Genomic DNA, 22,573 nt, shown 5'->3' on the forward strand with positions numbered 1-22,573 from the left:
ACTCCATCTAATATAGGAAACTACTTGCCAAGCACTACAGAGCAAGTTGCTTTTACAGTTGCAATTCTTTATTAGAGATTTTCATATGGAAAAGCAGATTTACACTAGCTCAAGTAGTTTTCTCAACTCTGTTATTTTAAAAAAATCACATTTAATTTGGTAAAATATTGAAATCTATACAGGCTTATTCCCAAATTCAGATTTATACTACCGTTTCTAAACAGCTAAAATAAAATCAGATTAAAATATTTTCTGTATGTGTAATATTAGCAAGACAAACACAGTGTCAGTGACATGCATAACATCTAACATTATTTCAACATTATGCTCAATAAAATATGTGCACTACATTTTAGGAATATCCACATAACATTTAATGTAGAAAATTTATATGTTAGTGGATAACTCTATGACATTGCTGGCATATTCCTAACGTTTAGAATAAATGTTTTCTTAATGTTTACTGGTATCTAATTGTATTGTCACTAAAAATCAAAACTGAACTACCATGCTAAAAAAAATTACAAGCTAAACCGATGTTGAGCGCATACATATCAATGATACAAACATGACTACCACAGGGTGCAAAAATTATTTTGATAACCTTATGCCACTTTGATAAAATTCATTTGCGTTTCTGTAAGAGAAACACCTATGACACAATTACCTATTTAATTTTTTTTAACTGTGCACATATCATATTGCAAAACTAAAAGAAAAGTAGGGTCATGCTCACAAAAGCTGCAAACAGAGAGGAATATCATGCATACTGTTCACAACAACTCATATATTATTAGTAAGTTATCTGAAAAACAGGTAAGCCTTTCATGCCAAACATTGCTTTCATTTTAATGACAGTAACTCCCCTTGCCTTCAGCAAGAATTACACCTGTGTAAATGAAAGCAAGTGTAGGCCAGGAAATAAGTCTACCCATAAAAGAAAATAACTTTAGACAGAAAAAAGGCTCTAACCACTTTGTCCTCCTGGAGTTCATATCCACGAAAGCAAGAAAGAAAGGACAGAAAAAAGACAAAGGAAAGAGTCACTTTCATTCTGAAAGCAAGCAGTAGTACTTGTTAGTAAAATAAACAAACAAATATAAAAGGATTTAATATATATCTTTCTTATTTCCCCTAGTGGTGAAGAAGATCTAGTGAAAAATATGCCATTTTAATAATTTTCTTAATTCTTTCATGGGCTAAATTGAGACTATTTTATATATCAAATAAAATATTTGTACAAAAACCCAATAAAACTAATTTGGGAGTCATGTCCAAATTACCTTAATAAAACAAATGGGGCATCTCATAAAAAGGATGCAGAATTTAGCTCTACATGCCTTGGACCCCAGTATCACAAATCATTAGCATGCATCAACCCTTTGCACTTGCAAAGAGTCCAGTGAAATGAAGGATGTTTTTTACTACAGCCAGATATAGGGCATGCATAATGGCATAACTGCATCTTAGTCACTCAACAGATCTTTAAAACACTAGAGTTTTAAAGCATAAGGAGACAGAGTTCGTCAAAAATGTTTACTGCATATCATGTCTATATAATTTATACTTTATTTTTCATACGCATAAATATTAAATAAAAACATTCCCATTGATTACTATTTTCCTTGAAAGAATTGTCTTTTTAGTTGTCTAAAATTGTAAATGGAATAATACTTTAGAAAACAAAAATATTCAAAATGTCTTCAGTCAAAATTATTCCCCATTTCTGTGAATGATGATATTTTTCCAGTACCTTAATTTCACATGCCAATACAGAGACTAAATCTAGGCATGCAATTAAGCACTGAGCTGTGCTGGAAATAAAACTGCTCACCAAGACAGGGTTACAACTCATTTTATAGCTTTGTTGTTCAGATACCTGTCTGACATGTAACTTTGTGCTCCTGTGCTCTTACAGAAGTTTTAGGTTCCCTCCAATATTAGAGATACAAACAAACAGGAAAGAATACAACAGAGGCCAACCAAGACAGTCAGGGCACTAAAGCACACAATATACAAGGAGAAGCTGAGGGAGGTATGCTTGTTTAGCCAAAAGAAGGCTGGGTTAAGGAAGGTTGCGGGAAAAGGGGAACTACTTGCATTCCTTAACTACTTAAAGGTAAGCTATAGGGAAGACAAAGACAGAATTTTCTTGAAGATGCACAGCTAATGGACAAAATGCAACAATCAAGGGATAGGATATAAGAAAAAACCAAAATCACTAGAGTGGTTAAGCACTGAAAGAGGTTACCCAAACAGGCTACGGATTCTCCATCCTTGGAGATTTTTATAACTCAGTTGGACAAGATCCTGAAAACCTCGTCTGACTTTGAAGTTAATCCTGCTTAGAGCAGGAGATAGGTCTGGATATCCTCCACAGGTCCCATCTGACCCAACTTATTCTATGATCCTATGTACAGTCGTAAAAGATCAAAATATTTTCAAAGATGCTATGGGGTTTAGTGGCATTCTCAGTTACACAAATAGCAAATATCATTGAAAGCTAAGTCACAGGACTTCTAAGCATTATCACTCTGTGTGCTGAGACATATTTATCTGCACAGCGCCAGGTGCTCTGCCACTTTCCTAGCAGGTCTTCCTGTCCCTCTGCAAGAAGAGTGGCACTAGTGCTCATAGATATTTTGGATGGGAACATCTAGTGCCTCAATTTCTCATCCTCACGTCTGAAAAAAGATACTCTACTATGCAAGAGGAGTGTAATCCATAAGCAGGTATTTTTAGCACAGAGGCTAAGAATTTTTTTTAAATTGTAAATGCCTGATTAGGTTGCTTTCTCAGTGAATGTCTCACAGCTGCAGGAAGGTGTGAGTAACAGGACAGAGATCAATTAAGTCAGAATAGTCCAGGTCCCCACTTTAAGGATGCAGACGCAATTAAAAATAAAATGTTAAAACAAAAGCACTTGAGAAAATTAAATAATCTCCAACAAGACACAGCAAGTAAAACAGCACATAACAAAGATAAAGATTTTAAATACATTAAACTGAAGAAAAAAGTAAGGGTAGAAGGTTTCACTAAAAAATGGGAAACAGACACAGAGATATTTCAAACTAGAAAATAAGAACATCTTTAAAACATCCAATAAATGAAAAATATAAATATTAAGTAGAAGAGGTTAAAACTTAGACAAAGGTCTAAAGGGGACAAGATCTTAAGAAAACAAATTTTGAGATTAAAAGTATCTTTATTATTTGATTTTTTTAATCATACAGATTAGCTTACTATTCTATGTGCCTAGGCTGATTACTCTTTAGAGCAGGATTGCCTGTTTCTAGCACAGTCCTTAATGTCTTAATAACTTTTAATGTCTTCAGTTTAAACTTCTGTTTTTCATACTCTGCACTGCAGCATTATCCCTGAAATTTTAAAACAGACTATAAATAAGGCCTATAATATTTCAAGAAAATGCATAAAATTTGTGCTATTTCCTTATAATTTTCACTGCACAAGACCCATAATTTTGTCATGTGATGACAAGCAGTATTATGTGTAGTATTCTCCTCAAAAATACACACTGAAGCATGGGACAAAATGTAACAAATAAAAGTTGGGACATGGGAAATTCAGACTAGATATAAGGCAATTTTTCTATTTTTAATCATGAGAGTGGTCAAGCACTGGAACAGGTTGCTCCGAGTGGCTGCTGAATCTCCATCCTTGAAGATTCAAAATTCAACTGGGAAAGGCCCTCTGAAAACTCATGTAACTCAACATTCTCTGAGCAAGAGGCTAGATGAGATGACCTCCAGAGGTCCTTTCCAATCCAATTATTCTGGGATACTTTTTCCTCACTTATGAAGAAAATCTGGCTATATTACCCTTTTTAAATAACTTTCTCCTACATACAATACACCTACATATATTTAAACATTCTGTTTTGACATTCATATGGACTTCTTTACCAATTTTATCTCTATTCCAAAAATAATGACTAATATAATTTATCCACTGTCCTGACTATATAATATTCCAGTCTAGCCAAATTGTAAGTGATGATTATATACAGAAAATTTTACCTACTAATTATTCTAATAGTCTTCTGCAAACATACAGATGCTCTGCACCTCTTTGTACTATGAATTATGTGCTAATCTATTTTTTTTCATTCAGTAGATTTCACCTAAAATACAAGAATTTTTGAAACACTTATGAAGAGTAAAACCATAATACACAGAAAGAAATGTAAATTCATACAAGAAAAGTAAATTCAGATGACAACATAATGGAGTATACATACAAACCAGCAATAGAGATGACTCAAATAAAAAAATTTAAAAGACAGAAACAAACCCTCACTACAACACTAATAGATATTTTAGAAAGGACAGTCTAATAGTTTTGAGACAGTTTTTCACTCTTGTGCCATGACATTCTAGTGTTAGAAACTATTGGCTCATATTGATCTTGTAATACTGTTCCATTCCATCACTGTCTCATTTTGCCAAATCTTAATTTGTGTTCAAATCAAGAGTTTCCAAAAACCAAATTTAACTTTAATCACAGAAAAGACAAAACATACTAAACGCACCCTAAGATTCTAAGCAAGGAGAACATACCAACTCACATTTCCTAAAACATCAAGACTACATTAGTCAAAATCATGTCTAATTAGTAATTCTCATGTATCAAAGATATTATCAGTAGTCTCACTTTCTGCTAGCTCAAATGATATCCCAAAGTACAAGCACCACTTAGGCAACAATTAAAATAATATGTATATACATTATTTAAAATCTGTATGTTAAAAGAAGATGAAAGATTTTTCTCAGAAATTAATGCCATAATGAAGACTCTCAAACACTTCACCATATAAGTGTAAGTTTTCCAGCACAAAGCAGTAATTCCAAAAAGTGGTGGCTTTGAAAGAGCAGTTAAGACTTCAAATCCTGTCATGGACACTATGATCATAACAGTAATCAAGACTAGTTCACACAATCTACCTATGTTGAATAAACTCCAGGATAAAGAGTGTCTTTTCAGAAACAAGCTATGAAATATAAAGATATGTGAAGTTCAAGACAAGCCATCAAGCTTTACTAAACACCTAAGTCTACCTCCACCCTCTCATCTGCTTTCCTCCACATTGCTGTCAAACAGTCTTGACTTCACAGCAGTACAATGCAAGTAGTGACATGACTGACCATATGAGACAGTCTAGTCAGTTATTTCAATAGCAAAGACATTTAAGAAATTATTCAATTCAGTTCTCAAAGAACTCATGTTAAAAAAGCAACAAATCTGTCAGACTTCAGTGGTATCTGTTTGTTCCACGTGAAAATGCAAGTGTATTTTAATACCAGTTTTATGGGGAAAGGCCTTAACCATGAACCATTATTCAGACACACAGAAATGTTAGCAGAATTACTGGAATTCCATCCCATACTCAAAATAAATCTAGAATGAGTCAATATGTACACCTTATCCTTAAAAAAAAAATCTGTTAGAAGTTCAATCTGGCATCTGACTGCATGAGCCAAAGCTACTCTTCAAGACAGTATTTTTTGACCTTAAGTGCCTAAAATTATCAGTTTGTCTAAAATTATCAGTTCCTCATTGTGTCAGGATCATAATAACCTCTAAGGCTTTTGAAAGCTTTGAAATAGAGTGAAGAGTTCAAACATGCCTAGCCTCTGCTGAAATTGAGACCATCATCTGCTGTTTAATGAGATTGAAAACAACTACCAAATGAAAATAGTTTCAAATAAATAAAATTGATAACAGAAATAGTTTGTGCAGTTTTCATTTGAAGGGAATGATCATATCGACATAGTTTGTATTAAAATCACAGGGTTCTTTTGAAGAATCAAGAGAACCCAAGGTGTCAATACAGATTCTGAATATCAGTTCTGCTAGGCACCAGTTTGCAGGTTTACAGGCTGGAAAGGAGCAACATCTCCTGGTTCAAAATTATAGTTGTGGCAAGGTTTTTACTCTTAGTATTAAAAGCAGCAATTTGAAGAAGTGTTTTGCTGGAACAGCGCACTACTTCTGTACTGTCCAGGCACAAGCAGGGTCAGCAGCTTGGCCAGGGCCAGGAGCAGGGTACAAAGGGTGACATGAGCAGGGTTGTATCCCACAGCACACATGCAAGGGGAGCAGGGTAAGACCCAAGACTGTAACTAGGGTCAACAAAGAAGCCAAGGTCCCCAGCAGGTCCATGGGGATGAGGCAGAGCTGAGGCTAGCTGGGAAGCCAAGCCTACACATCTGGGTCAGCAAGGGACCTGGACGGGCAGTGGCATGGCTCAGGCAAGGACCAAGGCTGAGCGCCTGAGCTGAAAAGCAGCTCCCAGGCGAGGGGCTGAAGGTTCCAAGTGCCTTCTTAAGCATCTCTTTCCCCAAGGCTGATCTCAGGTTACAGCTGCACCACAACAGAGCTGCCCCTGAGCACAGGCAGCCAAACCCCATCTGGGGAAGGAGTGGGGAATGGTACTGAGGACCACGATATACACTGGCTGAACTGCAGCCCTGATAAATTTGGGTATAACTTTCAAAAGAGGATGATCACCTCAAAGAAAATGGAGCTGATCATTGTTTAGAGATGTCTTAACAATCATAGATGTTCACTGTGGCATTAACATTGTTCTCATATAATCAGGACCAGATTTCAGATTGGAAGTCTTTAATATATTTAAGAATACAAACTCTATTCTATTCATGGAGAGACTGAGATGTGAAATTCAACCTAATTAGAAGAATAACTTCTAGAGCCTCCAGTTGTGAATTTACAACTTCTAAATAAGAAATTGTCTTTGAAATAATTTAGCAGCTGACTTTCCTTTCTTTTAGAGATACTTGTACTGAGATTCTCCAGAAAGATGAATACAGTTGTAGGCTATCAGATTTTACAGGTGTTACATGGACTAAACTGAAAAGAAAAAAAAAAGAAAAAAAAAAACCACACTCGGTTTAGAGAAAGCCCTTCCTCAAGTTTGTAATGTCACATGTCTTTTTTAGAGAAATGCAGAATCAAACCATGTCTCCTAAGGACCAACTTATTTGTATGCCATAGGAAATCATTGAGTTTATCCCAAGTCCTAGTGACTTAGAAATCCTGATTGTGACAGACTAATTCTTTGGTGCTTACCAACTGCCAACAGAATAAACTGGATTGCACATTAGTGCAAGCATACTAAAATTTTAGTTAGTGACTCCATACAGATGGTCACACTGGAGATCTGCAGTTAGAATCATTCAACAAAGAGACCTCGATGGTTTTATGAAAATCAAACATAGCCCCAGAGAAATAACCAGACTGCAAAGCTTTCACAGAACCAGAGGTAGCTGAGAGAAGTTCCCTACTTACACCGTATGCGTTTTGCACACAGTTGCTGGGTCCTATAAAACAACTGAAAATCAATTACTTTTCAAGTTCAAAGACAGAGAGAGAAGGATGTTTCAGTGGTTGCAAATGATAACAGGTTGCTAAACACCCTGAAAGAAGGCATTGAGCATGCATCATATTAAGGTTTCAGGCAAGTATTGTTTTCTTCTTCTACAAGTGAAATGTTGCTTTACTCAAGTGGCATTCTGAGCTGTTGAAATTTATATTCACTGCTCACAAAGTCGTATCTATCTGGAAGCTGTATTGTCCAATATTTTAGCATGTAAATTTCTCAGCTGCATAAACTTCATTCTACTGTCTACTGCCTCATCCAGTGTGCATCTCCCTATATAAATCAGTATATAATTAAAAAAGAACAGTAGTATATTTTGTATACCAGTGGTACCTATATTACTAAGAACAATCACTGATTGCTGTCATGTGGTTTATTATTTCAGTTTTAATCAATCTGAAATTGTTCATAAACATAAAAGATGACAGTTCAACGTTCCTTATTCCCATGAAATTTAAGCCCCCATCCTGGCTGAATGCTCCATTCTCTAAGATAATAAGCAGTACAGGAACAGCAGTACCACCATTATCAGTTTTATTTGTTTGATCTAGAAGGAACTCCCACATAACGGTAATTTTTATACAACCTGAACTGAATTTTAATGCTTATATTTCAGACACTGTAAATAAACTGAGAAAGGAATAAATCATCCATTCATTCTGAGAATCTGAATCTAATGCTCTGACAACAGTCAAACTTTTCCATGCTCTGCTCTTACTCATGACCATGAACCTTGTAAGCAGTAATCCTCCTTGTGACCTTTGAAAAAAGTGTTCTTTGCAGTTTTACATCTTCTGAGATGCATGCTGCTAACACTGGTCTGTACTGTTTAGTAGCAGAATCTGATGTAAATGGCATGAATTTGGCTTGAAACTTGATATTATGAAAAAGATCACTAACAAATCAAACAGCTCCATCAAAGAACATTTCAGACAGTTTAAGAAACACCTTATACAAGGTCCAAAGCTGACATACATAACCTGTCAAAAAATGTCTACAAAGACCAAACAAAATCTAGCAAAGTTAAAATAGGAAGTTATTAGAAGTCATTGTTCAGGAAGCTGAACATGTGTCCATTAAGGAAAATGGAAAAGAAAAAATTCTGGTAAATTCTCGTAGACCAAAAATAATTTTCATGGAATAATGTGTATAGGTATAAAAGAGATCATAAATAGGAGACTGCCACAGTCTGTCTGAATTAAATCTTCTGTATTCATGTTCATGGTGATGAGAGAAATACTTACTCTAGAATATTATTTTATGCAGAACCAAAGGATATACTTCGAACTGGTATTTCAGAAAGAGAAGCTATGAAGTGAATCAACAAAAAAAAAGTAACAAATTTTTTAAATCAGATGATATTCACCATAAAACATCTGAAGTCTAAAATGTCTGTTAACTGTAATACAGAGTCTTTCATTAACAAGAAGAATAAAAGTGGAAAATATGATGCAAATTTATTCATTTTTAAGTAATTTCAGCATTAGGTCAACTGAATAATAGTCAAGTGAGTCTGACATCCACATTGGACAGATCTGTAAAAACCAAAATAGAGAATAAAATTAGCAAGCATATGAATAAATTATGATAAAATGTGGAAAAATCAGAACGGCTTTAGTAAAGGGAATTCATGTCTGTTACATGTATAAGAATTCCTTCAAGAAGTCACAGAGAAAGTGAGTGAATGTGATTTATTCATACTGCTGAGTTGTGCTTCCAGGCTTTTAAAGAATCTCAGCTGCCATAGAATAGGAATAAATTTATCCATGAGAAAACTTAACTGATGAAAAGAAAAGAAGAAAAGAACAGGAATAAATGGTCAGGGTTTTTCAAGGGAGAGGTATCACCAGTGAAGCCTCACAGTCTACAGATGCTCTGTCCCGCATGTTCATAAACTATCTAGAACAGAAATGAATGAGAGACAGGAAGGCTTATTTATCACAGTAAATTATCAACAGTAGCAGAAAAAAAGCCAGCTGAGAAGACTTGCATAACAGACTCATAATACTGAGCTTACAGAAAGACAGATTTAGCTTAGACAGTAAGAAAAGGTCTCTATGGTGAGGATGGTGAAGCAGTGGAACAAATGACCCAAGAGGGTGTGGAAGAATCTCACTGGAAATCTGTCAAGAGAAGTCAGATAAATATCTGCCAAGTTCACATGATCCATCCTAAGGACAGTCTAAATGATGTATCAGAACGTTTCATTAGGACATGAAGCCTTCCTCCTAATGCACTTTTACTATATTTCTAAGTATGTAGACATAATGACTCAAATATCTGTCCTGATTGCCTTTTATAATCACATTAAATTAATACAGAAATTATTATGTCTCTTATTACAGGCAACATGACTTAGATAGTTATAAAAAAACCCAATAAAAATAGTTATAAAAAAACCCAACATGACTTAGTTATAAAAAAACCCAATAAAAATATGTGAGCTTATTGAAGACAAATTTTTAAAATTACCTTAACAAATCCAAGTTTGAGAGATTTACACATAATCCCAGTTACTTTAATCATCAGGAAATAGCAGATTATTTTGCACTTTGCCAATCAAAAACCTGAGTCCATTATTTAAGCCTACCTTTCAATCTTGGACACAGAAATACATACATTTATACCATTGTCTCTTACCTTCCAAAATTAAGATAATGTTTGCAGATTGCTTGGTATTTACAATTAACATACTACAGACAAAATAGATTTATGGAAACAAATTATACTGAGAAAATTATATTAATAAATATTAAATTATTAAATTATTGTATTGGTTTACAAAATATGTTTTTTCCACAGAAGACTATCATAAGACATCTTGAGTGTTGTCATGAATATTCTACAAGGAACTGTCAGAATCTGAGACAGATGTGTTTCAGATGTGAACACTTTATCTAAAATGTTGAATAAACTGATCTCAGAACTGTTTTCTGTAATTACCTCAGTTTTGCTAAATTTTTTACTGTGATCCAACTTTTTAAAAATTCAGATTGCTCTTTTACCTGTTGTTATACAATAAACACCAGTACGCTAGCTGTAACTCTATATTGTTAGTGCATTTAATTTTTTCCTAAAAATATTTTTACATTTGTATACATATTTATATTTACATATGCATAATACATGTGCATATGTATAATAAATAATAAAGATGTAAAAGCTTCAGAATATACTGTATATACCGTTCTAACACTAATTTTACAATAATCTTGTACAGAAGAGCCTGGGCAAGCAGAAAAGAAGCAAATCTTTGCTCTAACTTGTAATAATCTGTCTCCAATGCAGAGACTCAATCCTCCAACCAAAGAATTGTACTTTCATGAGTTTGTTAGTAGAAATGTGGCAGGTATTAACTTAAAAGCCATAGTCAAAAATCCATCTGCAAATGGAAATTACCTGAAACGAGGACAGATGTCCTAAAAGCCACTAAAGTAGATATCATTACCTCCGTAAAGGAAATCCGTTTCAGTAGCTACATGATTTGGATGCATAAGCAATGAATAAGAGATACTGAGTTTAAGAGAAACTCATTACTAAACTTTCATAATTCCATACCTTATTTGACCGTAAAGACACTCTTCCTCCACAGCGTGCACAGAATTTAGTTTGGCAATATGAACAGTTATGGCCACAGCCATCAGCAAATTTTGTTTTGTGGCAGATGCCACAGGTTGGGGCATCACCCTTTTGCTCCTGCTGCTGCTGTGATTCTTCACCCATCTTCTTCACTTGCTCCTTATACATTTCAAACTGCTGATGTAATTTTCTGCAGAAGAGAAGAGATTATTAGCTGTTTTATTTAAGCCCACAAATACTTTGCAATCACTAAATTGTAATCAATTTCAAAACACAAATCAGAGAGAAATACTGTAGTAAAGAAAATACATTTCATTTATGATGCTCCAGAAGTGTAACATTCAAGAATTACTTCTTTTTCATTAGAACTAAACTCTAGGAGGAGGTGCAACACTGATAACATGCAGCACACAGTCCAGCTGTTACACAGAGAAGTAACTTTGCTTTAGGATGTGACCAGCTGTTAGCTGCAAATGCAACAGTAGGAAACATGGGCTGAGTGATCCAAGAGCCCATGGCACTAGACAATAAACTGGTTAATAGCAGAAAAATAAAAAACTAATTTATTCTTCCAAGTGTACTTTTACCCAACTCCACCACACAGATGCAAATATCTTCTCTTGATATAGCTTATCTTCATTTATCCAACAATACTGCACAGAATGATTATAAAATGCTTTCTCAAGCACTTTTCAAGCACTGGGTGTAAGCCCATAACAAGTTACCTCAGCTTAACAAGTTATTATAAATCATTTAAGCCATTCATATCATTTTATAGGTACTGCCATCTCATGCCAAATGTAATGTAGAAGGCTACCTTAGGTGTAAAATCCAGGGACTGTAGTTTAAGATACACACACACATTTTACCTTCTATTTGCTGTGGACTAGGAGCACATTCATACTTAGCTGTCATGTTCATACAGAACTGCAATGATTCTTTCAGGCATGCTACTTCACTCACATTGCTGAGCCCACAACAGTCAAGTCTCCAATGATACTCTAATGATAGTTAAAACTGTCTCATTATGACGAAAGTTACAGACTCATTTCACATTCTATAATGGCAGTTTTTTCTCAAAGTCCCTATTTCTGACGGTAAATGATGTCATGGGAAATTTAATTTTCACTGTAAAAATTTATACTTTTTTAGCTCCTGTAGTTGCTGAAAAAAGCTGGAAAATGTGATGTAGCATATTGTAAAACATTCAAATACAAAGAGAAAACAAAAAGAACTTTGACTTCTCTTTTGGTTTTATCCTTGTGATTTACAGGGTTCTGAACAGTAATCTTTGAATTCTTAGCATGGAATTCAGCTCACCTAATATTGCTAAAACAGACTGTAAATTTTAGCAACCTAAAAATTATTAATTGAATTTAAGCAAGTTTTTTAGCTCCCTGGACAGACACAAGCAAAACTCACAAAATGAAGCATTTTCTATGAAACATTAAAATGGTATACTAAGCCAAAAAGTTAGAAGTGCAAAAGAGATTTACTTCATTTTAGAATTATCCTTCCAGAGATTCTTGAGATGAGGTTATTAAAAAACACACATGAGCCTAAGATAGAACAAAGAATAACCTCCTGGAAAAAAAACTAAATCCGGGAGGCCGACTTCCTTAATGCAGAAATATATCCTTTATATAGTTCAGAAATAAATTAATACAAAATTATTTCATCAGAAGAGTCAGAGGCTCTTGCCCAAACAAATATTATACTAAGTCAGTTAAAAAATATCTCAAACAATTATTTACCATGGATATTCACATATATGGCAAGAATTGTTGGGATTTACTTTGTTTTTTTCAGGAAAACTCCCCTAAGAATGCACGTGACACACTTATCACACAGGAGTTGTAGGAATAACCAGTCAGCTCCCTCTCTCCATCAGGCAAGGCTGGAGGCATGCCCCTTCTTCTGTGTACCAAAATGCTGCCTCAAGCTCTCAGCTGCCACTGACCCTTTTCCAGAAAGAGGGAAAGCAGTGTTACTTCATGTTGCTTATGTGTCCTTTTTCTAATCTACCTGCTCTTGTCACTTGAGTTCAATTCTGAGTCCACACACTGTCCTCAGGACAGAGCAGTCACATGTTTTTCTCTCATTTTCAGACCTTCTCCCCCACATGCATAAGCTTTCTGGCCTGCAGAGAGCAGTGAGGGAGGTCACATCTCTGGCCTCCATGGGAAGGATGTGAGGGCCACCATTGCCCTAACAGGCATTTGTGGAGTCAGGGGTAAGTGGCTTCCTCTGCCTTCTCTCATCCAAAAAGAGTTCACTGTTGACTGCTGTGGTGGTGCAATTCTTACCCCTCCCCACCCCTCCTTGTTGGGCTGCTTGGTGCTACGTGTGATTCCACCCACATCCCCCGAGCTATACACCAATCTGTGGAGATAAGGACTGATAATGTTAACGAGCCTGGCTCCTGCCCCTCCCAATTGCTCCGAAACAGTTAAAACGCCCCATCATCTCCTAATGGCCTGGCACACCTGTGCCTGGGATGTGGTCAAATGGGAACAATAACAGAGTTGCACATTCATGAAGTTCTTGTGCAACTGCTGGAAGGCACCAGATGGTATCTGACAAAAGTCAATTATCTTGGACCCTATAAACTGCGACCACCAGGGACACCCTTTGAGCTCTCCTGGATCGCAGCGGGGCTGTGACCAGCACCTCTCCTGAGCTGGGACACCTCTCAGGTACCAAACCCTTAAGGTGTCGTCTGCTGCCAGAGCTGACGGAAGGCCAGGGCCAAGTCCACCCGCTCGAGTCTCAATTATCGCCCATTGAGGAATGCCAAGGCATTGGGAGTATTTGCTCTAAACTTGAGAGGGAAATTTTCCTTTGAGCTAGCTTCTCTTTCACCTGTTCTTTCTCAGTTTATTGGTGTGTGGGTACGTACTTATTCTACTGGATCCAGATATTTTCGCTTCTGTGTGTGTGTTTGTACATTTTGTGTATGCGCATGTTATATATGTATAAATTAAGGTACCGTTAAGTAAGTTAGTGTGAATCTTGTCATTTTAGAATCTGTAAATAAGTCGCTTTCCTTTCTTTCAGCATTTCTGAATTATTTTGTAATAATAATAAATTGCTGTTAGTTATTAATAAATCTAGATTTCTTACTAAATCATTACCGTGTCAATACTTTCATCTGCGACAACTGCTCTTTGTTGAACGGAGCAGGACACAAGTTGCTAATAAGAAAGCGCTGAATGAAGTTGAGAACAAAATTTGGAAATCTGGAAACCTGGCACATTTCAACATTTTACACTGACAACAGTATATAATTGGTAGTTGGTAGTCTGGCCCATTTCCATCAATAACACATGTAATCTCTGAGACCTTGCTTGCCTTTTAATTTTGCCAAACATTGCATTCTTCATTTAAAGCATATTATCTATGCTAAACTTCAAGTTTATTTTAGGTTACATTCAGTTTTGTGGCTTCCTTATAATCTACAGCCTTTGTTTGTATGATTATTTGCTTAGCAGTCTCACTGATGCATAAAAAGCACAAGCCTTTTGCCAATTCTTAAGCCTCATGTACTGAAATAATTTCACTTTTGTTTCCTCTTGAGCATGAGAATCTCTGTAAAGGTCACAGCTTTTGCCTCAAAGTATAAACTTTTCAAGGTTATACAGAGTAGTTTTCTAAAATCCTTGTTCCAGTAGCAAACAACTTATCATCCGCCAAAATAGTTCATTATTACATCTTTTTCTACTCCAAGAAAAATATCACATGTATTGATAGCTGTCAGAAAAAATTAAACACAGAAGACAAAATCTATTAAATAATCAGTTACACACAATATGTGTTCTACTTACTGAGCAGAACCACTTGAGATGAATATGCATACTTGAAACAAAATATGAAGTATTAATTTTAGGAAGTCCCTAAAAAAACTTTCTGATCTATTTTATATCTTAATAATTATTTTTTTTATCATCTAGACTGCAAGGGTTTAAGCCAAAAACTAAACTAATAACATGCAGCAATAATTAGGTGTTTAGAATAGCACAGTATTTGAAACACATTTAGTAAAAATTGTATAACATTTTTCAGAAAACCAATGCAAATAAAACTCCATTTTGTTCAAGTTGTCTGCACTGATGCCTGAGAGGACTCAGGAGTTCAGTTACCAAGGAACTGAAAATAACCAGTACCAAGGCAGACTTCAGAGTCTGGAACTGAGCTCAGGTATCCCAAGACTATATTTCCAGTCCTTATACTCCAGTGAGTTACTCTGTTAATGCAAGTGGCCAAGATCCGTGCTGTGAGACTGAAAAAACAGGCTCTGCAGATGAGTTGCATTTTGGGAGAAAATGCTTATTCATGATGCAAATCTTATTGTTAGCTATAATAGGGGTTTTTTGGTTGTAAACCCGGATAATTACATCAAACCATACAGTAACAGAACATTTAAGTAGAAAACTCTGCAATGCATATCTATATGTGTATTTTGACAATAGCTTCAATAGCACATGCCATCTGTACTGATGCAAAATCACTCTCCTTTTCCACATTGTCTCCAAAACCAGAAGTATTCACTTTAATAACTGCTACAAATTTTAGAAGAAAAGGAGAAGTCAGTATGAGTTTATGCAAAGACCTAATGATAATGAAAAGTTAGGCTGGAAAATTGATATTTAAGTTCTGCTCATTTTCATCTCTTGAGAGAATGATTTCCCTGAATGACACTTATATCTGCTGGAAGTTACAGTCATGAAGTTCATGAGGCTTATATGACTAGTCAAGACTTTTTTTGTACTGTAAAACATCATATCCAAGACAGCTGCATAGACGCCTTTTCAGTGTCAAAAGGAACTGTTTGTAAGAGCTTAGATTGCTCTGTCAAGGTCAAGAAATAGTTTCCGTAAGAATACTTGCTTTATTCTGTAATGGAGTTAATTCTGCTTATTCTTTGTTCCCCACACCTTTCTGGAAATGAGAAATTCAGTATCAATCAAAAAGCAGGAATCTGTTGGTCTTTCTTGATCCATGAGCTACTGCCAAAGGCAAGTAAGAAAAGGAAGTTCAGTAGTCGGATGTATCTTATTATTGTGCCCTGCCCTCCAGAAATGCCAACAAAACTTTCAGCATTTTACAAAATAAAATCCTTAGTACTGACAAGAAGTTCCAAAGCCATTCTTGCCTTCCAAAAGTTAACTTAAACATTTCTGAAATTTCCCAAGCTGATTAAAATCTGTCATTAGAAGGGGGACTGTAAGCAAGTATTCAGGATGTTGAGGCCAGATATGTTTAGCAGCTACTTCTCATTTCCTAGCTTCACTTCTCTTAAGTTTTGTTACTGATTGTAGCCCGTGCCTCATTTCCTATTCCCAGGCACGAAGCACGGATGTGGCTGGAATCCAGGCTTCAAAAAGGGTTTTGTTCACTTTCAGTTCTGCCAAATCCATTCATTCAATGATTTTTCTGCCTAGTGGCAATGACTATCTGGTAACATACAACATTCTTCCCTGTAGTACATTAAACACTTCATGCTTTCTACTTTTACAAGTAGTGGTGCTAGCTGCTGAATGGATACTATTCTTATAACGCCATGTGTTGGTAGAGTTTAGGAAACAACTGGCTGAACATCAGCTCTGCTAATAAGAAACCCTGGAAAATAGGGCAGAAACCAGGGTATGAGCCAGTGGTGTATGAGCTCTCATTACAAATTGGACAAATTACATATGGGGCTACGTTAGCAAGAGTATGAGCAGCTAATAAAGGGCAGTTATTTTTCCCCTTTAGTTGGCACTGGTAAGGTTGCGCCTGAAATAATGTGTCCAGATTGGGTCCTACCAGTTCATGACAAGTCCAGTTTGTCAACCAAAAAAAAAAATGGTCAGGGTTGTACAGCATGTAATCTGCAAGGCAGGAATACAGGAGCTGGCTTTGTTCAATCCATTGAAGATGAATGGACCAAGGAGTGATCTAACACCTGCCTGAAACTAGCTGTCTAATCTAAAAATTACCTGAAAAAAATCACAGAGCCAAATTCTTCCTGGTAGACACAAATCCAAAACAAGGGACAAAGCGCACTATAAAGGCACATTGGGAGGTTCAGGTTGAACATTAGGAGTTTTTTTCACTAGGAGGGCAGTGCAACACTAGAACAGGTTGTCCCAAGAGGCTGTGGGATCACCATCCCTGGAGGTTTACAAAACTCGCCTAGACAAAGCTCCAGCTGCCCTCACCTAGTACTGGCAATAACCACGCTTTGAGTGGAGGTTGGTTCAGGGATCCCCTTTGAAGAGCAGTTCTATTATTATGTACTTGACAATGGCTTTGTGCACATAAAGACTTTATGTGCTTGTGCACATAAAGAAAAATTATTAAGCAATTAAAAACCTAAGCCTGACTTCAAACAAGAACCTCACTTCCAATTCTGTTTAAAATTAATGGATTATCATACCCAGGCAAGTAACACAACAAAGCCGAGTTTTCAGTTTTTGTATCAATGGAAATTAAATATTGACAGAAATTAGGTAAATCCTATAATAACAGTAACATGGGTTCAGCAGTGTCAAATAGTAAAACATTTCACTGTAAGTTTTTTTCTAAATGTAGAGTAAATCCTCCTGAAATCCTCAATAAACATAATTGGTTTGAGTTGTTTTACAGATGGAGCTAACTGGAGAAAACCCCATGATTTTCCTGTTTCCCATTCTCTAACTTATTAGGCAATGTGTACTTTAATTATTCTGTGATATTCATTAACCTGAAATAGGAACAGAGCAACAGTGATGAAATTTTAAGTGCAGAACATCTTTAGAGAGTCTATGAAATAGAGCAGTCACAGAAAAAGGGGGCCCTGAACAGGGTGAAAGACTTACTTACAAAAGAAACAACCCCGTTCACACCAAGAAAAATAATACCTGTCTCTCAATCACAGAAGTATTTCTTTATCAATACAATACTTTTACTGAATCCACATGAAAAACACAAGGTGACCAAAATCTGAATCCTACATTAAAAAGACACAGACACAGTTAAAATAAATTACTGCAGTTCACACTTATGGTACATTATGTTTTCTGATAATTTCACTGAAAGAACTATTGCAAAAAACATATACTTTTATTCTAAGTGAGTATATCTTCTCTAAATCCAAGTGAATTACACTGGTTGTGCCTAAAATGCTGAAGAGAGCTAAAAGAATGGAAAGAAAGGAGTGTGGTTGCTAAACGATCTTGTCCTTGGTTTATACCAGTGCTGTTGCTCACTTGTAACTCAAGTTGGAAAAGCCAACTACAACAAAGCTAACCAACATCCAAAACTAAGATCTCTGTTTCAGTCTCTCCTTGTCATGCAAGGGAGCAGGGTAAACACACCCCATTATGCCCTAAAAGCATTTGCCTCACACTGTGGAATGGAACCAAAATTTCTCTGCTGGTGGGAACTTCACACAAGCCACTCTTAGAAGTAAAAGACATGGTAAAGACAAGGTCTCTGAGCTGCCCTGGCTCCATTCTCTCTTTTTCCCTTTTACTAGGGCTTTCTGCAAGGGCTTCCAGTTCACACTTGACCACATTTTGTTGCCAGTTTATTTGACCTCCCTCACAAAATAGCAAATATTCCTCTCATTACACAATTCCCAATGTCATAATGAATTAATTAATCTGCTATGACCATAAATAAGCTTGTAACTACAGATGAAGTCATAACACTGAATCTAGATTATTTTAATACATTCAGAAACTCAGCAGAAAAGACAAGAAAGGATGTGGAAAAAAAAAACCCTGTTTTAATAACTGAGTAGGATATGACTCCGTAAATGAATCAACAGATTACACATCAGCTAGACAAAAAGTCTAGCTGGAACTGGCAGGATTACTTTACCTGCCTATTTTTTTCTTATAATGTTCAGTATTGAATAAAATTGTAGCCTTTGTTTATTAACTTTGTTTATCAGCAGCAGTGAGGCTGCTCTTTGCTGGCAAGGTAGTAGTGAACAACAGCTACATACAATAGTCCTGCGCAAGGCTACAAGAAAAAGGGAACATGGAGAAGATAAACATATGACCAATTAAAGGCTGACCCATTTAATGTTATGATATTTCTGTGTGGTTTTAATGATATCAAGATAAAGCTAGACACTATGTATATAAAGGAAAAAAGAGGTAGGTGACTCCTGTCCCTGTTATTTCCAGGTTTCCCCAGAACAACAGACAGATAGTTGTTTCTACCTTTTCTGCAGCAGCTCAAGCTAACTGCAAGATCAAATTGAGAAGTGGTATCTTTTTGACTAAGTCTTTCTTCCTGCTTGTTAAAATTAATCTTTAACTTAATTGTCTATTGTATTTTTACAATCTGTAACATGCAAAAAGCTATAAAGTCCCAATTAAGGTTTAAACAAGCAGAATATAGTAACACATCCAATTCATCTAGAGCTTTTTCAACACTCTTTTCCTATAATAAATAAGAGGGGCATTTAAAATTAAAGAGAATACCACATTCCTCCAATAGTTTAACAATGGCTAAATCATTCAGACAAAGCTACCTAATTTCTGCATAACAGTTATGAGACTAGTCACCTGTAAGTAAGGAAGGTTCCTTTATAACTCCAGACAGAAATTACTTTACACCTTTGAATATCTTCATACCCCTCTGTGTTTTATTTCAATGTAACTGAGAAAGTTCTAATTATCCTTTTCTCAATCTTATTTAAAATTCTAACTTACAACAGAAGTTTCCACAACTGTCATCCAACTATTTTGATGATTATACTGGGGCATTTTTCCTCATTCTCATTAGCTGCTTCTGTAATAGAAAAAAATCTGTAAAAGAGCTTCTTTAAACCATTATGAGTCTATCAATTTCTGTCATGTTTTTCTCATTTGTTTCTAAAATAAACATTCTTAGCTAAATTTTTCATTCTTTCTCCATAAAAATTCTTCATTATTCTTCTAATAAATTTTGCCACCTACTTCTCCACCTTCTCCACCTATACTGGAAATATCATTAGGACTCTTTTTTTAATGTTTAAGCATCAAGTGGGTAAATTAAATCCATACTGTTATACACAATAGTGGTAGTTTTCCTTCTGCTCTTTACCCTTGTGACAAAGCCAACACTCCCCAGGTCATTTTAGGTCTTGTTCAAAGTAAGATTAACCATGGCAGTTGTAATTGAAAACGGGAATCTTCCAGTGTCTGTCTCTCCAAGGAAACTCTCCAAGTTCATACCAAAACTGCATTCCCGCAATTAAAAATGTTTTATCTCCAGCTCCATGGGCCTTGTCCCTGTGTTTGCAATCCACACTATCCCAAAGGAGCTGCTCTGGTAAAGTGCTGAAACTGTAAGTACTAATCCTCAGCTGACAATGAAGATCAGGAGTAAGTAGTTGAACTTCCAGTAAAAGTAGGCTGCCAGGAAGTGTATGTTGCAAAGCACAAGAATAGGATCTTTAAAGATGGGCATTTGTACTGTCATTTCATTTATCTTTCAACCCAGTTATAGTAAGGAAAAGAAATTACAAGATTACAGATTAAAAATTACAGATAATTATGGTTAACTTTTTCTTTACTAATTCGCTACGAAACAAGACTGCTTAGCAGTCAGTCTGTGTGTCTTACATATCCACATACTTTCAACTTCACTTAAACAATTTCTGCCAATTCTTGTGGGAAAGAACAATTATGTCAAAGACAATTGGGTTTCAAGTTGGGAAAAATAGTGACAGAAGGGAACTTTTGGAACTGTCACGTCTAAGGGTAAAGGTGCATCATGAGCTCAAGCTTTACTGAATATTAGAAAGAATACAATCGGAGAGACATCTTATGATAGGTGATACTATTTGAATCTTCAGCTGTACTGATACCATAATATCATCATGTATTGCTGCTGCTAAGCAGTCTGGACAAATGGTAGTGGAGTTTTCAGAAACTGTGCATAGGAGCAATGAGTCTTTCTTTCAGCATTCGGTCTCATATTGCTGATGACCAGCATCTGTCCTTAACTTCTATGAGAGAAGACACAAAGGACAGGAAAAGCCTCTAACATGTATATTGAGGTAAAATAAGCACATCAAATGTAGCATCATATAAATTTAGAATCATGACACTCTTGACTGTCACCACTTGCAGTAGTTTAGGTATTGGAAAACCCCAAGCAGAAAACAAAATTTCTTAGACCTCTAAGTCAATCAGCCACAACAGACCCCCAGATAAAAAACTAGTAAAAGAAGAGTCAGAAGTCCTTGTTAAACAGAAGGGAAATAACATCTCATTACTTATTTTATAACAGAAAATTACTTATGAACTAGAATTAGGACTGGTTTTCAGCTATTGCAGCACCCTTACTATGTTATGAGCTTTACGCAAAAATGAAGACTCCTATTTGGATATTTTCCATGCACAGTTGACACAGACGAACACAGACTTTCAGCTGTATACAAAAGTTCTCACCTGAAATCTAAATCACTGAGGAATACACTAGGCTTTCATAAAAATTTCCTTTTACAGTACCCTGTCATTCTACTTTTTATATTTAAAAACCATGCTGATTTTTATAGCTACTGTTAGATATTTCTTCCTGATTCACTCACTCGATTGAAATGTTTTGTAACAGAAGTGTTATATTAGTCTAAAAGCATTAGAAATATAGTTGCATGCTGGCTATTTCTACATTTTTTTCTGATACTATTTGTGTTAGGAATTCAAATAAATGCCAGTTTTAAGAAAGCTGGGCCACACTTATATACTTTTTAATTACTAGACCTTTATTTTTTAAACAGCTTCATTAGTAAAACTATACAAAGTTCTATCCAAATAATTCATTCACAAAAAGTTTCACAGTTCATCTTGTATTTGACTTGTTTTCATAAATCATACTTTTATTTACTTTATACTAAATTTCCTTTTAAAGGTATGCAATATTTACCAAATGTACCTTAAAAAGAGGCTAATTCAGTTGCTGGCAATTAAGCACATTGCAACATTATTACATTTATAAAGGGCATCTCCAGCAGAGATAATATTTCTCACAGTCACTCGGGTTACTTTATTTGCATCATCAGTTGATATACAAAAGGAAGCCATTAACTTCACACCTGTAGTTTTAGAAATGCTCAAAATAACTAAGTTACTGTGTTAAACTTTTTTTATCCTTACTATGAAAGGCAAAATTATTTTTTCATTAGACAGTTACACACACAGCCAAAATAAATATATGCTAAATAATAGGTCAGACTGTCTTGGCTCCGAAATGTAACACCTCCTGACATTACAGTATCATGATTAGAGCGAGTTCATTCCACATTGTTTACAACATTCATGAGCATTTTCAATTATTAAGTAGCCCCTATCTTTTTACCTCTGTGACAGGATTGTTCCTATCTTGATGGTTTCCCTTTTTTAACAAATACATTTGAGCAATGCTAGGAAAGCTAGCACAAGCAAGGCTCAGTTGTGCTCACCATATGGTTGTCCCAAATTCATCTAAGCAAACTACACCGACACACTTGATGCTGAATTATCACCACCAGAACTGGTGGTAGTAATTAGTTGTGGTGCATCATGGTTTTGACTGTATCAGTATTCTTACTGTAAAAGTACCACCAGTGGAGCTGTA

At 35.6% G+C, this 22,573-nt stretch overlaps 1 protein-coding gene across 22 annotated transcripts in view; it reads right to left on the minus strand.

Moving 5' to 3' along the window:
* RIMS2 (regulating synaptic membrane exocytosis 2) overlaps window positions 1-22,573 on the minus strand; it is a 500,381-nt gene that overhangs the window by 392,819 nt on the left and 84,989 nt on the right. For all 22 annotated transcript variants that reach the window (XM_074814158.1, XM_074814086.1, XM_074813314.1 and 19 more), the window contains one exon: window positions 10,976-11,186. In XM_074814158.1, coding sequence (XP_074670259.1) covers window positions 10,976-11,186 — 211 coding nt within the window. The remainder of the gene's footprint in view (window positions 1-10,975; window positions 11,187-22,573) is intronic.

Source organism: Strix aluco, chromosome 1 (genome assembly GCF_031877795.1).
Source record: "Strix aluco isolate bStrAlu1 chromosome 1, bStrAlu1.hap1, whole genome shotgun sequence".
Classification (NCBI taxonomy): domain Eukaryota; kingdom Metazoa; phylum Chordata; class Aves; order Strigiformes; family Strigidae; genus Strix; species Strix aluco.